The sequence below is a fragment of the Gopherus evgoodei genome, chromosome 7 (assembly GCF_007399415.2).
Source record: "Gopherus evgoodei ecotype Sinaloan lineage chromosome 7, rGopEvg1_v1.p, whole genome shotgun sequence".
NCBI lineage: Eukaryota > Metazoa > Chordata > Testudines > Testudinidae > Gopherus > Gopherus evgoodei.
This window is the reverse complement of record NC_044328.1, coordinates 42,025,615-42,042,424: the sequence shown is the minus strand read 5'-3', so window position 1 is coordinate 42,042,424 and position 16,810 is coordinate 42,025,615. Positions and strand designations below refer to the sequence as shown.

The 16,810-nt window shown below is 52.4% G+C and overlaps 1 protein-coding gene across 7 annotated transcripts in view; it reads left to right on the top strand.

Moving 5' to 3' along the window:
* Nucleotides 1-16,810, top strand: part of LRRC20 (leucine rich repeat containing 20) — a 203,836-nt gene that overhangs the window by 102,425 nt on the left and 84,601 nt on the right. For all 7 annotated transcript variants that reach the window (XM_030570532.1, XM_030570536.1, XM_030570534.1 and 4 more), the window contains one exon: nt 4,423-4,590. In XM_030570532.1, the coding sequence (XP_030426392.1) occupies nt 4,423-4,590 (168 nt within the window). The remainder of the gene's footprint in view (nt 1-4,422; nt 4,591-16,810) is intronic.

The window sequence follows — 16,810 nt, the reverse complement described above, 5'->3', positions numbered from 1 at the left end:
CTGATCATCTCTGTTCCCTTATGAAATCTGCCTCTCTAATTAGGAGCTCTCCAACCAATGGGTATGGGTTCTGAGTAGTCTTTGGGGAAGGGGCAGGGCCTCTCACCTGGTCGGAGGCCCCTTTCCTGGGGTCCTCTGTTCCATCCAATCACATCAGTTCCTTTGGCCTCCAGGAGCAGGGTGGCCCTCTCAAGTAGGCGATTGCTCCACTCTTTTAGAATTTCCATAAGTGTTTCCAGTTCCTGCCCAGGATTACTGGATATCCCAGGGTAGAAAGTAGTCTTACAAAGAGGTTCCCCCTATATTTCTTTCCAAAAATCAGACAGTGCGGTGGGTCATCTATCTCCATGTACACACTGGAGAAAGACAGTTTGTCCAGGGGAGCCCTCCTTGCTCACCAGCTGCTCTCTGATCAAAGTCTGGCTGAACCCTAAGTCAACTAGCCCAGGCTTCTGTATCCCCTTGACCTTCATTGGGACCATTATTTTAGATGGGCCTCATTTTTGTGCGTTAGTGTCAGCTAAGATTGTCCATAGTCATATTCCATAAAGGGACAGTCACAGCAGAAGTAACCTTGTTGCCCACATGGAAAAACGGCTTTCTCCAGTGGTGGTGGTTGTTGGTTCGTCACCAGGGGTGAGTTTGGTCTTTAGAGTTGACACCTGTGGGTTTAGATATTCACCAGGTTTCCATTCCTGGTCGAGCCATGGTCCTGTGGCCTTGCTGTACTCTCTGGCCATTGGGAACACTATGTCTGAGCCACAGATCCATTCAGGCCTGCCTCCTTATCTAGCCTATGCCTTGGGATGGACTGGTCCCCTAATCCCAGCATAACTACTCCTCAATGTCTCAGAAGGGGGTCTGGTGGCAACTATTAATTGTAAATTTAATGGACAACTTTGGCTAAAATCTCAGATCAATGCTTCAACCTGAGTCATTCCCCCCAGCTGGGAGCATCTGGGTAAACTGTTCTATTGCCACCCACTCTGGCACCTATATCCTGGCTCATGTCTCAGGCTGGAGTGAGCAGCAGCTGTGATCTTTGTTTATGGGCTACCCCCTGGAGCCAGTCCCTGGTGAATGTTTCTCTCAGTGGGAATGACTGTGTGTAATGGGGTTCAGTCACAACGGTGGTGCCTCCTGTTGGCTGTCTTGGGAATTAGCTCTGTGTGTTGGTGTGCCCTCTTCAGGCGGTCCCTCACTGGCATCACTCCTGCTCTAGGACCAACATCTCTCCAAGGACCACATCATCCTCTTCAGCAACATAGCCCTGCAGCCATGCCACACACTGTGCTCCCCTCTTCTGTGGGGACCTGCAGTCTGCTGTTTGGCCACTTCCCATAGTGACTACTGCAGTGAGTTGTTTGGCCACTTTCTCGTGTCCCCAGCATCCTCTTTGCCCTTGCCTCAGGTCCTCAGCCTGCAAACCCCAGCAGCCATCCAGGAACTGTCTCCCACTTTCCTGGTTCCTGCTAGCAGCACTGCTCTGTCCAGGGTGTTTCCAGTTCTCTCATCCCTCCAGAGCCACAGTCCTTCCACCCTGGGCTCCCAGCAGAGAACTGCTTTCCTCTATCCTGCAGCTCCCTTTTTATATGGAGCTACTTGGTCCTGACAGGCTGAAGGGAGCAGCCATTCTCTAATTAGCTGCCTGTGGCACAGCCTCCCTAAGGCTGCTTTTAACCTCTTGTCTGCCAGTGAGGAGCAGCTGCCTCATCACACTGCAACACATTTCAGCTGTGATGTCCAAATCATCCAAAATGTGACTTTGAATGTGAGCATAGTCTTGCTAATTGACTAGGTCTAGTCCCCTTCATGCAGTCTGGGATGTCCCTGTCAAGTATGAGGCCAGCAGAATAGCCCAGTGTTCAGGCGGCCAGTGGGCTTGCCACTTGTTCAAAAATAACCAAGAATGTCTCAGGATCATCTTCCAGTTCCATCTTGGTAAGCTTTGCCAACATCGTAGTAGTTGGGATTGGATTAGGTGCTCCCACAGACGGGCTTGCGGCTCCCTTGTGGCTTTGTGAGCATCAGCACTTGCTGAATAAGATGCTGCTGCTGTTCTTGTTGTGCTACCAGCTCTCGAACGAGCTGCTGCTGTTGCTGTTGTTGTATTGCTTGTTGCTGCTGCTGGGCGCTCATCTGCAGCAACAACTGGTGTTGCTGCAGGTTATAGTTACCCGCTTTAACAATGCCTCCATTTCCCTCTTTTTGTTACCTTTGTCTGACTGATGAGGAAAGCTTTTTTGTTGTGTTTTTTTCCCTCCCTCCCTTTAACGGAGGTGGGACGAGTTCTCCACCAGTTGTAAATGGGAACACTCAGCACCAGTGCTGCCTAGTGGTCAGGCAGAGGTGCAGCAGGTTGTCCTCCTCCCTGATGCCCCCCCTTTTCAGTTACAATTCTGTCTTTTGGGGTCTGTCCCTTCTTTTGTGTCTGAGCCCCACTGACTGGGTTACATGTTCCAGTCCATCCATTTTGGGATATCCCAAAAGAAAGTCCAATCACAGAGAATTTTTTCAGCACCCAGCGGGCTTCAGGGCTTTCACCAGAGTTCAGAAACTGAGTCTGGCCCTTGAACAGTCAGGGTCTTGCCTAACTGGATTCTCCACCCAGGGAAAGGCTCCTATTGTTGTCACGTCTTGTGGAGTTGGTAGGGGATCCTTAGCCCATCTTTTCCACCAGGCTCTGATCCAGAGCCTAATGGTAGGCAGCTAAGTTCTGCACCTTGGGGCTCTAAGCAACTGCTTGCTAGGATCACTTCCTACCTAAATCCCCTTTTCCCCCACTGGGTAAATTAAAGAATCACAAATAAAGTTTCTGACCTTCACAATCAATCAATCACCAGTCTCTCCTTTGCATGCTTTATCAGGTCTGTGTTGCAGGTCTCAGGCAATGAGAGCTTCTGGGCTGTATTTCCCCAGAGCTCAGAGCAGAGGGTCTATTCCCTTCCACTGCCTGCCTCCTCTCAGCAGCTCTGCTTCCCTTTTTAATCTCCACCTCCAGCTAGCGCAGGCTTTGCAGATGGGGCAGGGCAGGGCCACCTGGGCCCAGAAGTCCTCCTTAACCCCCTGTTGTCCAGTGTGGGGTTTGTGTCACCATCACAGGCAGATGCTCAACATGGAAAATTTTAACCCAAGTAGTTAAAGTTTTGCAAGGTATAAGTAACCGAAAACAGGATCCTATAATGGAAAGGGTCAGGCACCATGAATAATAGGCAGTGCTACCTGCACTCCCTCTAATTCCCCTTAGGAAAACACCATCAACATCAAACTAGTTTCTGTAATTTATTTAAGTAGTCTTTTACCATATTGCTCTGGCTGGCAAAGAGAATGAGGTGAGGAGCATTTTCATGCTGTCAAATGTACAAATTTCTGATTAGCTTATCAATAATTCTGGATTTTCTGGGTACTAATTGTTGTTTCTAATAATTACCCAATGTTCTAGTGAGGCACTTTATCCTTAAATCACAGATATATACTCTCATCTAACTGCAGCTTAATAATGTTCTTTTTGGGAAATTGTTATCACTGAGACTATCAGATCTTTCAGAGCATTAGTCTCCTCTTAATGCCTAGGAATTTATGCTGTTCCATGGTGAAATTCTTATGAAGTTATAGAAGGATTTCTAGTGAGGGAATCTGTTAGGGACTGATTCTGTTCCCTCTATTTGCAATGAATATCTCACTCCACAAGTAACCCCACTGAAATCTGTTTCACTGCACGTGAAATAAGGTACTGCTCATTGTGACATGGTGGGGGGAGAGTGGCAGAACTGGCCCCTTAATGAGAAGCCTGGTTGCAGTTGCTCACAAGATTTCAAAGGGCTAGATTTCAAAAAGTGACCAGCACCTACATGGACACAAAGTGGTGAAGTCAGGAGTAAGAGAACTCTCCTTTGAACAGCCCAGTCACCCAACAAGCAGAAGGGCTGCTCCTCTCTAGGAACTGTCCTTCCAAAAGAGTGTGGGAGAAATGTGGTGGTGATGTCAGAGGCATAGCTCCCCTGGCTGGCTGTGCTGTGCTGAGGAGAGTATGCTGCATGCCTCACAAAGGGAGTCCCAGATTTCCCCCATGCAAGAGGAGCACTCAGTGACACAACCTGCCTCTTTGAGCCATAATGCTCCCTGGTGCTTACCCTAGGGTAGTGCAGCTCTGTACCTCTCACAATGTAAGGGTGTAGTTGGCTAAAAGCCACAATTTAGCCCAAAAGAATTTAGTTGTACCATGGATTAGGCCACATATATAATAGGCTAATAAAGGATGGATTTTGTTGTTTCTCAGACAAAAATTATGTTTTTCCTTCTCCTTTGTCACTAAGAAATCGCAGAAGCAGCAGCGATGGTGGGGTTTGGGGTTGTGAGGTTTTTAAGTTTTCATGATGTCCCTTTGTCTCTCCCGTGCCCCCATTCCCACCCAAACTGCAGAACTCAACCTGGAAGGGAATTACCTGCATCGCCTGCCTGAAGAGATGAGAACCCTGTTACATCTGAAGGTCATCAACCTGTCCAGGAACAAGTTTCGACACTTTCCTGAGCAGTTGACTACTCTGAAGACTCTTGAAACCATCAACCTTGAGGAGAATGAGATTACAGGTAACCTAACGGGAGAGTGTGTGAGAATCAAGTAACAATAGACCAGCTCATGGACAGCATTTTGTTTTGTAGTCGTTTTCCTCATGTTTTCTATTAAGGGAGTTTGACTCAGAACAGGATTTTGTTTCTTAAATAATTATCTGCTGCCTACTCCAGCAGTTTGTCTGGCATCAAGTCACAGGTCTCATTTTGTTTCATCATAATCATCTTCAAAGCAACCAAATGTCACGCCACATACAGAGGGTTATGGGCCAAATACAGACACAGTAAAAGCACGTGCATCTATTGAAATTAGAAACGGAGATGTCCCGGCTGATATTATGTTTGAGCTAGGTAAGGTCACTGACTCTATGAATAAGCAACAGAAGCAGATGAAAGCTTAATAACAAAGATCTGATTTACTGGCAGAGGACTTTGTGATAAATGACGAAGGTATCACTGCAACTTACAGCAACTCTTTTTAAAGCTGGACAGTTCAACTGAATGGAATGGTATAATTTAGAGTTATCAGTTTAATACTATTCTGTTTCATATTTATTGTGTGTACCAGCACTTCTCAGTCTACAGGCTTTCAGCATTAAAGAGTTCATAGTAGGCCAAAATTTGACGTACCATTTTTGTGTTCTTTGTAGCAGTGGTTCTCAACTTTTTCCCTACTGCATGATCCCATGCTACAATAGAAAAAAATGTTGGGACCCTTTCTCCAGCTACAGAGAAATTTTTTTCTTCAAACTGCCTATCCTGCTGGGAAATACCATTTCATGGCAGATCCTCGCATAACTCTTATATGTACATAATTCAGCCTAGAACATTTCTCTTTTCACTTAACCTTTTCCTTTTTTGCCAAATCCATCTTTGTTTCACCTGCATTTCTCACCTCCTTCCACAAGTGGCTCCACTGAGATTTTTAGGTTTAGATTTTCAAAGCCACTTAAGGGACGTGGATAGCCAATTCCTAATTGTATCCAATTAGGTATCCAAATCCTCTAGGCAGCTTTGAAAAACATCTTAATGTCTTTCCTCCTTTTTGCTTTTGCCACAGAGTTCTGAAGATTCCCCTATATTTTGTCAGCCCTGGAATGGGGAGATAGGACTTTCTCCCTCACTGCCCCTTTGGATAAGGAGTGACTGAGTTCTGGAGCAGGCCACTGCTGGTCCCTCTGTTGGAGTGAAAGTTGCTATAACCTGAGGTCTTTGAGGTAGAATAAAATGGGGGAACTGATGGCTCTGTGAGCCCTCCAGAGAATGATTGGACTACCTCTACAAAGTGTCTGGTGATGCTCTGCATTAAAGGACATTATGTAAGAGCAGAATCTGTTATATACTGTGTCTCTGACTCATCACAGCACATTATACTTATATAGTAATAAATACTGAGCCATGATGGAGAAATAAAAACATTAATTAACCAAGTAGACGAGGTGTGTGAGGTAATATCTTCTATTGGACTAATTTCTGCTGGTGAGAGACAAGTGTTCAAGCTTAGGGAGAGCTCTTCTTCAGGTCAAATTAACTAGGTGGCATTTGTAACTGATTAAAAACACTTGTAGCTCTCAGGAGTGGTCCTGCACTCCACACTTCACCTATCAGAGAGCTATAATTTCAAGGATCTTCTGCTGAAGTAAATTACCCCAGTCACATGCTGTGCCCTTTAAACATGCCAGACTTCATTTTCACATATGCATGGTCTCCCAGCTTCAATGCCTTTTTGTGCTCAATTTTGCACAATGTTCTCCAATTACAGTCTCTGCAGCCAGATAAGGAGAAGCACTGACATGGTCCAATTGTCCTATCATCTCTGCTGGAAGAACAGTACCCAGTGGGCTGAAAATCAGGGGTACCCTGTGGGCCTAATAAGAATGTGGAATCTCTGGGAAGAGGAACAGGGAGCAACTCAGTTTAGTGACCTCTCAGCCAGTGCCGTAAGGGCGAGGCGAGTGAGGCACTTGCCTCAGGCGCAAAAAGCCCAGGGGCGCAGAAAGTGGTGGAGGAAAAAAAAAAAAAGACTGCTGGCACAGAGATATCTATAACCGAGGTGATCTCTCCCCAGGTTCACCTGCCGCCCTTCCCCCACCCGTGCCTGCCCCGAGTGTCCCCCGGCCCTGACTTGCTTCCCCCAGCCGCTTCCCCCGACCCAGAGAGCAGTTCCATGCTGCCTCCCTGCAACTACTGCTGCCCCAGTCCTAGTGCCCCCCAGTCACTGGCAGGGCAAACTGACTGAGCCTGCCCTTCCCCCTCAGACTCTTTCATTTTCCAATGGGACCCTCCAGCAACACAGGGCCTCCCCGCCTGCAGTCACCACTCCTGCCCCATGCTGAGCAAGGAGGCAGTCCCATCCCTCACCCCCAGTGAGCCTACAGTCAGGGGCAACAGCAGGGGAGGAGGCGCACGCAGCACCTGCCGGCACCCACCACGGGGGAGGCAGGGGAGATTCCTGGACCTGAGAGGGGCCCTAGGAGCACATGCAGTGACAGTAGTGGGGGTGAGTGTGTTGCTGGGGGGGCAGGAAAGGAGGAGTCCTCCCCCAGAGCTCGCTACTGCCGGCAGGGAAAGGGCTGGGGGAAGTCCTCTTTTCTGGCCCCCATCCCGGAGCAGCCTGCCTGCACCCTAAACTCATCCCCAGCCCTGCCTCACCCCAGAGCCCACCCCCCAGTCAGAGCTTTCACCCCCCACCACACCCTCAAACCTCCGCCCGAGCCCTGAGCTCCTCCAGCACCCCAAACCCATTATCCCCAATCCCAGCGAGAGCCCTCATCCCCCCAAACCCTGACCCTCTGCCAGAGCCCTGAGCTCCTCCAGCACCCCAAACCCATTATCCCCAATCCCAGCGAGAGCCCTCATCCCCCCAAACCCTGACCCTCTGCCAGAGCCCTAAGCCCCTCCAGATCCCCAGACACCTCATCCCCAGTCCCAGACAGAGCCCTCACCCCAACTCTTGCCCTGAGCCCCCCCACACTCTAAACCCCTTATCTGCAGCCACAACCCACAGCTCTCACCCCTGCACCCCATCCCTCTGCACCCTCCCTTCCCCAAACTCCCACTCAGAACCTGCACCCCCTCCCTCTGCTCCCCCTCCCATCCCCAAACTCCCTCCCAGAACCTTTACCCCAATCCCCTGCCCCAGCCTAGGGCCTGAACCCCAGACCTCCTCCCTCACTCAAACTCCCTCCCAGAGCCTTAGGTGGTGGGGGCGGGGTGGGTTCTGGTCACCACTAAAATTTCTACAGATCTGCCACCCCTGATCCTGCCCTGCATACCTGAACTCCCAGCATTCTCAGGACACTTGATAATCCCTAGTGGCTACTGCTGATATCCAGCACCTCCCATCTCTCTTAACCTGAGAGTCCCTCTCTGGATTGGAACTGGACTCAAACCAAAGACTATCTTGGAAGCAACATTACCAGCCCAAGCAGTCAAAATCATGAGTTGACCCCCAAAAATCACAGGTTTTACCACCGCCCCCTTCATTCATTCTTCGGTGGCAATTTGGTGTCAGAACCTTCCCTCTGAGAGGGACTTGCCGCCGAAGAGACGGCCCTGAGACAGGGTACAATTTTATATTCTTGCCTCAGGTGCAAAAATACCTAGTTACAGCTCTGCTCTCAGCAGTGCATCTAATCATGTGATGTGCAGTTTCTTAAAGCTTCTCTTTCTTTCTGGCAAGCCGTAGCCTGTGATAACTCACTAAGAGATGAACATCCAGCCTGGCCAGGGAGCCGGTAAGTTTGGTTGTTTTCAGGCAATCAGCTTTTTCTGCCTTGAAAGCTTCACAAGTAGGCAGCCTCGGTAGTACCTTACATGAAGTGCAAGGGATGCTAGAATCTGCCATTTCACTGATCCTGTCTGTAACAGAATTAATCAGTAGGTTTCTGTTAGGACATGTGCTCTATGCAAGGCAGCTAAGATGGATAGCGAAAATGACAGTTTATGCTTTATTTCCCCCCATGTTTTGCACGTGATTTATTTTAATTGGATTTTAGTTTTGACCCAAGAAAATCCTTTTCTGGTCACTCTGGTAAGGTAGCACAGAGCAAGAGAGACTGGGTAAAAGATAATACCCTTTTCATTTGATCACACTAGACAAAACCTCTCTGGGAAAGATCAATTGTACACTATAAGGCATTGATAATTGGCCCAGTTAGAGTATTTAGGCTACTGGCCAGACAGTAAGCCAATTAAAAGCTTGTCCTGATACACAGATAGCTGATAAAGAGAAGCATGTTTTGAAAGGGGATGGTGGGAGACAATGTCTGAAATTGCTTATAAGAAAGGAAGGCAAGGGAATAACTCCTTCCTCCTCCTCTTCCTACCAATTATAGGAGGGAAAAAGATCATTGCAGAGGTTTTTTCCTTGTTGCTTGTTTGACTCAGATTCAGAGTGTGATAATAGTGCCAAGTTCTGAATCCCTTCAGTTATTTTCCACACTTCACATCAGAAATTCATTTTTTCATGTGAGCTCTCTTATATGCACTTACTCTGCTGCAATAATACAAGAAGAAATAGCAGAAGTCTAATTTTTTTAAAGAAAATTATATATGGTTTGAGTAATGTTTTTGGCAGTACAAGATTAAACTGCAAAAAAAGAGACCCGCGTTGTGTAAAAACACAATTTAAAAGAAGGTTGGAAACCTATTCTACTTTAACTAATAGTTCTGTTTTTTTCACTATGTTTTAAGTTAGCTGGCACACCAGAAAACTAAGGATTTGCGTACAGGGGAGGGTGTGTTTTTTTTTTCATATTAAACTGCCTTGTGTCCAAATGATACAATTATTATTTTTTAAAATTATCTGGTGACTGTCTGTGAATTGGATAGTCTGCTATGAAAGTGGATTGAATCCATTTTGAGCTGAGTTAGTCTAGAAAAAAGCTGTGTGTGGATGCATTTGAACTTCAGATTAACTGCTATCTCACATCCGTTATCTCACAACTGGACTGACTTGTCTGTTTACCTGTATGCCTTCTATTGCTCTGGGGCCCTATTGACTGGATATTATCTCCCCATTTAAATGCTGGGCATGCAGCTAGGTATCCCACATTTGTGAGTACGTGCTCCTGGAGTCAGATATCCTTCTCAGCATTATAACAGCCATGTCTCATGTTTCTGCATGGAGCCATGCAGAGATCATGAATTCTTCTTCGAGTGATTGCTCACATCCATTCCAGTTAGGTGCGCGCCGCGCGTGCACGTTCGTCGGAAACTTTTTACCCTAGCAACTCCAGTGGGCCGGCAGGTCGCCCCCTGGAGTGGCGCCGCCATGGCGCCCAATATATATCCCTGCCGGCCCGCCCGCTCCTCAGTTCCTTCTTACCGCCGTGTCGGTCGTTGGAACTGTGGAGCGCGGCATAGCTGTCCTCCACGTCCCTAGCTCTCCTAGTTTCTATCGCTTGTTTATCGCTTATCTCTAGTTCTATATAGTTGTTAATTAGTATTGTTAAGTAGATAGTTTAGTAAATAGCTGTTAAGTAGTTTCTTGCCGGGGGCTTAGCCCTTCCCGGCACCGAGCGCCAGGCTCATGCCTGTTTCGCCAGGCTTCAAGCAGTGTGCGGCCTGCAAGAAGCCCATGCCTACCAGCGATCCCCACGAAGCGTGCCTGAAGTGCCTCGGGGAATCGCACAGATCTGACAAGTGCCGCATCTGTAAGGCTTTTAAGCCGAGGACAAAAAAGGAGAGGGATCAGAGGCTCCGAACTCTCCTAATGGAGGCGGCACTTGACCCGTCGACTTCGCAGACCGTGGTTTCGGCACCGGCACCGGATCGCTCCGGCACCGAGAAGACTCCTCGGCACCGACCTTCTCCGGCACCGGAATCAGAGCCTAGGCCGTCGAAGTCTAATACTCCGGCCAGGCAGACCCGGCTTGAACGCCCGGCCTCGACATCGGCCGCGGCGCCGCCGGCACCGTCAGCACCGTTGACTCCGGGCCCGGCGGGTCTGTTGAGTCCGGTGCCGCCGAGCTCCCCCATGAGATCTGGGGTCGAGATAATGGTCCCATCCACACCGGAGACCTTCGCCTCGGCTCGGGACCTTATTGCCCTGACGGAGCCTACTCGGCTGCCACCCCCGGTTCCTCCGGTGCGGGTCACGTCCAGAGGCAAGCCTATGATGTCGGCACCGCCCACGGACAGTCGTTCGCCATCCAGGCCCCGACGTCTTGGGCGCTCCAGATCCCGACGCCGCTCGCAGTCCCGGCACCGCTCCCCTCAGCGGTACCGGTCGCACTCGCGGCACCGGTCGGCATCGAGACGGTCGCGGTCAGGCTCCAGTCGACACCGGCACCGCGACTCCAGGAGCAGGTCCCGACGCTACTCGCCGCACCGGTCGACCTCCCGGCACCGAGCTGGTGGCAGGTCCCGGTCCCGATCTCGCTCGACCTCCCGGCACCGAGCTGGTGGCAGGTCCCGGTCCCGGTCGATCTCCCGGCACCGAGCTGGTAGTAGGTCCCGGCACCGAAGCGGCGCCCGGCACCGTGACAGATCCCGGTCCCGAAGCAGCGCCCGGCACCGTGACAGATCCCGGTCCCGAAGCAGCGCCCGGCACCGTGACAGATCCCGGTCCCGGTCCCGATCCCGGCACCGTTATGACTCCCGGCACCGGTCCCCGGCACCGAGACGATCCTCCGTGCCGGCCCGCGCAGACCCGTTCCATCCAGGGTCGGCCCCGCCGTGGCCCTCGAGGCAGCCGTCCGTGTCCTCCCAGACGGACAGTGGCTATGCGCTGGGCACCGACCGGCAGGCGGCGCTGTTTGCTGATCCGCCGCTGCAGGACCAAGGCCCCCCACAGTGGGGATTCTGGACACCCTGGGCGTACCATCAGGCCCAGGGCCCCCAGCAGCTCCCTGCTAGGCCGGCGACTGCGGAGCGTAGGGCCCCTGAAGCCTCTTTGTCTCGCCCCCCTCCCTCCCCGGAAGGGGACGAAGGGTCCAAACAGCAGGACTCCGCTGCGGCTCCGGAGACAGAGGCGAGGGCTGAGGAAGACCCTCAGTTGGACACTATTGTGCCTGGGGTCTCATCATCCTCCTCCCCGGATGAGGCGGTGGCGGGTACCTCCTCCAACAGTCCCCCCCCGCTGGATCTCAGGGCGCACCAGGACCTCCTCAGGCGATTGGCTCAAAACCTGAGTCTGCAGGCAGAGGAGGTCTCGATGATAGAGGACCCAATGTCACCATCCTCCTCTTCCGATGCTCCCACCAGGGTCGCCCTGCCGTTTATACGGACCATTCAGGCCAATGCCAATACTATCTGGCAGTCCCCGGCCTCCATCCCTCCGACAGCGAAAGGAGTCGAGAGGAAGTACATGGCCCCTTCTAAGGGGTACGAATATTTACATGTTCACCCGACTCCCGGTTCACTGGTAGTGCAATCGGTGAACGATAGGGAGCGTCACGGCCAGGAGGCTCCGGCCCCCAAATCCAGAGAAGCCAGGCGGATGGACCTCCTTGGCCGTAAGGTGTATTCGGCTGGGGCGCTGCAGCTCAGGGTCTCTAACCAACAGGCCCTGCTGAGCAGATACGCCTTTAACTCCTGGGTGGCAGTGGACAAATTTAAGGAGCTGCTGCCACAGGATGCTCGCCAAGAGTTTGCGGCCATACTGGACGAAGGCAAGAAGGTCGCGCGCACGGCCTTACAAGCCTCCTTGGACGCTGCGGACTCGGCTGCCCGTACCCTCGCGTCAGGAGTTACGATGCGTCGCATCTCCTGGCTGCAGGTTTCCGGCCTTCCGCCAGAGCTCCAGCACACGATACAGGACCTTCCTTTCGAAGGCCAGGGCCTGTTTTCCGATAAGACAGACCCCAGACTTAAGAGTTTAAAGGACAACCGGGTCATTGCGCGGTCCCCTCGGGATGCACACCCCCCGTGACACAGCGTAGACCCTTTAGGCCGCAACAACAGCAGCACCGTCGGCCGTTTTCCCAGTTCCGCCAGCGGCAGGACCCTTACAGGCGCCGCGGCAGGAACGAGAGGCGCAGGCAGTCGGGGAACCAAGGGGGGCAGAACCAAGGCTCCTCAAAACCCCCGCCTGGTCCTAAGCCTTCATTTTGAAGGTGCGCTCGAGGGCGCAGTAACAGTTTCCCCTACGGAATCCTTCCCCTCCGTTTTCCAACCGCCTTTCGTTTTTCCTCCCGGCGTGGTCCCAAATAACATCGGACCGCTGGGTCTTGAGCGTGGTGCAGACGGGGTACCGCCTGCAGTTGTTTCGTTCCCATCCTTCCCCGCCCTCCTTCCTCGTCCCTCTTCAGGGACCCCTCTCACGAGCAATTCCTTCGGCAGGAGGTGCAGACGCTCCTCAGCAAAGGAGCTATAGAGGCGGTTCCCGAAAACGAGGAAAGGCAAGGGGTTTTATTCCCGCTATTTTCTGATCCCCAAGGCCAAGGGGGGCCTCAGGCCTATCCTCGACCTGCGAGAACTCAACAAAACCTCGTGAAGTTGAAGTCCGCATGGTATCCCTGGGGACCATTATTCCATCCCTGGATCCGGGAGACTGGTCCGCCGCCCTCGACATGCAGGACGCGTATTTCCACGTTGCCATTTGGCCACGCCACAGACGCTTCCTCCGCTTCGTTGTGGGGGCTCGTCATTATCAATTTGCGGTCCTCCCGTTTGGCCTGTCCACGGCCCCGAGGTGTTTACAAAATGCAGGCAGTTGTCGTGGCGCATCTTCGGCGCAACCGTGTCCACGTGTGTCCCTTATCTGGACGATTGGTTGATTCGGGGCACGTCGGAACAGCAGGTGTACAGCCATGTCCGCGTGATCACCGGCATGTTTGCGAGTCTGGGCCTCTTGATAAACACAGACAGTCCACCCTGAGGCCCACTCAGAAGGTGGAATTTATCGGGGCCGTCCTGGACGCCACTGTGGGCAGGGCCTCGCTGCCTCGGCAGCGGTTTCCAGACCATGGCGGCGATCGTTCAAACGCTTGCGGTCAGCCCCGTTGACGTCAGTGAGGACATGTCTAACCCTGTTAGGCCACATGGCGGCGTGCACTTTTGTGACCGACTACGCTCGGCTCCGCATGAGGCCTCTCCAGCTGTGGCTTATCAGTCATTACAGACCAAGGCAACCGCTAGACAGTTAATCACAGTCCCCCAGAGGTCTTAGATTCCCTCGGCTGGTGGGTGGACCAGTCCGTATTGTGTGCGGGTCTTCCTTTCACACCGTCTCAGCCCTCGGTATCCCTGACAACGGATGCCTCAGATCTAGGCTGGGGGGCCCACCTAGGGACCCTGCGGACGCAGGGCCTATGGTCCCAGGAGGAGGTGGGGCTACATATCAACATGAGGGAGTTGAGAGCGGTCCGCCTTGCTTGCCAACGTTTTGTCATCAGCTTCAGGGTCGTTGTGTAGCCGTGTTCACGGACAACACGACGACCATGTATTATATCAACAAGCAGGGCGGCACCAGGTCCTCCTCCCTGTGCCTCGAGGCGATACGACTCTGGGACTTTTGCGTAGCCACTCCATTCACCTCAGGGCTTCCTTCCTTCCCGGAGTACGGACACCGCTGGCGGATCGATTGAGCAGATCCTTCCTGTCACACGAGTGGTCCCTTCGACCGTGACGTCGCTCTCTCCAGTTTCCGGAGGTGGGGTTATCCCCGGGTGGACCTCTTTGCGTCCAAGGGGAACAGGAAGTGCCAAGCGTTCTGCTCCTTTCAGGGCAGGGAGCCGGGGTCGATAGCGGATGCCTTCCTCATCCAGTGGTCGACCCACCTGTACTGTGCGTTTCCTCCGTTCCCTCTGGTTCACAAGGTCCTCCTGAAGGTGCGCAGAGACAGGGCTCGTGTGATCATGGTGGCCCCGGCATGGCCCAGACAGCACTGGTACACCATGCTGCTAGACTTGGCCGTAGCCGACCCAGTTCCCCTGCCCCTTCATCCGGACCTGATTACCCAGGACCACGGGTCCCTCTGTCACCCAGACCTGCAGTCGCTGCACCTAGCGGCGTGGCTCCTGCGTGGCTAACTGGTTCCGAGCTGCGCTGCTCCACGCCTGTGAGAGAGGTGCTCTTGAGCAGCAGGAAACCATCAACAAGAGACACATATTCGGCAAAATGGAACGCTTCTCCTGTTGGTGCGTAGAGAGAAATCTCCGCCCTATGAAGTTTCGGTATCCGAAATCTTAGATTATGTTTGGTCCCTCAAAGAACATGGTCTGGCCTTATCGTCGTTGCGAGTCATCTGGCAGCTATCTCCACCTTTCACCCGGGTGCGGACGGTCGCTCCGTTTTTTCTCACCCGACGGTGTCGAGATTCCTTAAGGGGCTGGACAGGTTATTCCCTAACGTCCGTCCCCCTGCTCCAACCTGGGATCTTAACCTGGTGTTGTCCCGGCTCATGGGGCCCCCCTTTGAGCCGTTAGCTACTTGCTCCCTGCTTTACCTCTCTTGGAAGGCTGCCTTTCTAGTAGCTATCACCTCAGCTAGACGGGTGTCGGAACTCCGAGCCCTTGTGGTGGACCCCCATACACGGTCTTCCACAAAGACAAGGTGCAGCTTAGACCACACCCTGCCTTTCTACCCAAGGTGGTCTCAGCCTTCCACGTCAACCAAGAGATTTTCCTCCCGGTTTTTTTCCCAAAACCTCACTCCTCAGGCAGGGAGCAGCAGCTCCACTCGCTGGATGTCCGTAGAGCTCTCGCGTTCTACATAGAGAGGACCAAACCCTTCCGCAAATCCCCCCAGCTTTTCGTGGCGGTAGCGGACCGTATGAAAGGGCTTCCTATCTCCTCCCAGAGGTTATCCTCGTGGGTTACGTCCTGTATCAGGACCTGTTATGACTTGGCCATGTCCCTACGGGCCGTGTGACTGCGCATTCTACCAAGGCGCAGGCGTCGTCGCCGGCTTTCCTGGCCCGTGTGCCCATCCAGGAAATCTGTCGGGCAGCGACCTGGTCATCGGTCCACACCTTTGCTTCCCACTACGCCCTGGTACAGCAGTCGAGAGAGGATGCGGCCTTCGGAACTGCAGTGCTCCATGCCGCGACTTCTCACTCCGACCCCCACCGCCTAGGTATGGCTTGGGAGTCACCTAACTGGAATGGATGTGAGCAATCACTCGAAGAAGAAAAGACGGTTACTCACCTTTGTAACTGTTGTTCTTCGAGATGTGTTGCTCACATCCATTCCACACCCGCCCTCCTTCCCCACGTCGGAGTAGCCGGCCAGAAGGAACTGAGGAGCGGAGCGGGCCGGCAGGGATATATATTGGGCGCCATGGCGGCGCCACTCCAGGGGGCGACCTGCCGGCCCACTGGAGTTGCTAGGGTAAAAAGTTTCCGACGAACGTGCACGCGCGGCGCGCACCTAACTGGAATGGATGTGAGCAACACATCTCGAAGAACAACAGTTACAAAGGTGAGTAACCGTCTTTTCCCTTGAGACCTGGGAAGAGAAGACAGTCCAATCCTGCCTTAAAAGCACTCACTAGAATACCAAGATATAATGGTGTATCAAAGCTGCTGACAGAAACAGGTCACTCCTTGGACAGGTTGCAGTGGTGCAGAAAAGGAAAGAAGCTCTGGCAGAATTAAAAAAACAACAAGAACAGCAACAAGACCATTGGCAACACTGCAAGTCCCTGCCCCTACTATTGTGAGCTAGACTGGATTATGGCCAAGGTGGCTACTACCAAACCCAAGTATTTCCTGGAGAGCACCAGTGGCACCCAAGAGGCCGAGGCCCCTGAGTCTAACAGGATTCAAGGATGGAGGAGATTCCCAGAAAGTCAGGTTGTCTTCCCTATGCAAGAGCCTGAGGGGGAGAGAATGTTGGGGGTGGCTCCCAGAACCCAGGCAAACACCCAGCATGAGAAGACCTCTCCTGCCAGTATTACCTGCTTTGCTGCAGTACAGCTGCATAGGGGAGTAGCAACAACTTTTGTTCTGGGGACCCCAAGCCCACTGTTGACTTGGACAGATGTGAGCTGGGAGCTTTTCTGAGCCTGCTTAGCTTTTATTTCTCCATGCCCACCCTGCCACATGCTCAAAATGGTTCTCACTGCAGAGAATTTAATCTCCACTGATGTTATTTCTCTGAAATCCCACAGGCATCAGCCAAACTGCCACCCCCACACCCAATTTCCTGTGCTACTTAGCATTCTCTTCCCCCCCCACCGCCCCGGATGATCAGTGCTCCCCGCTCCCCCACATCCCATCCTCGCTCAAGCTAGCAGCACCATAGGAGTTAAAAATCAAATACATTGTAGTGCAGACGTGTATTGAAACAGC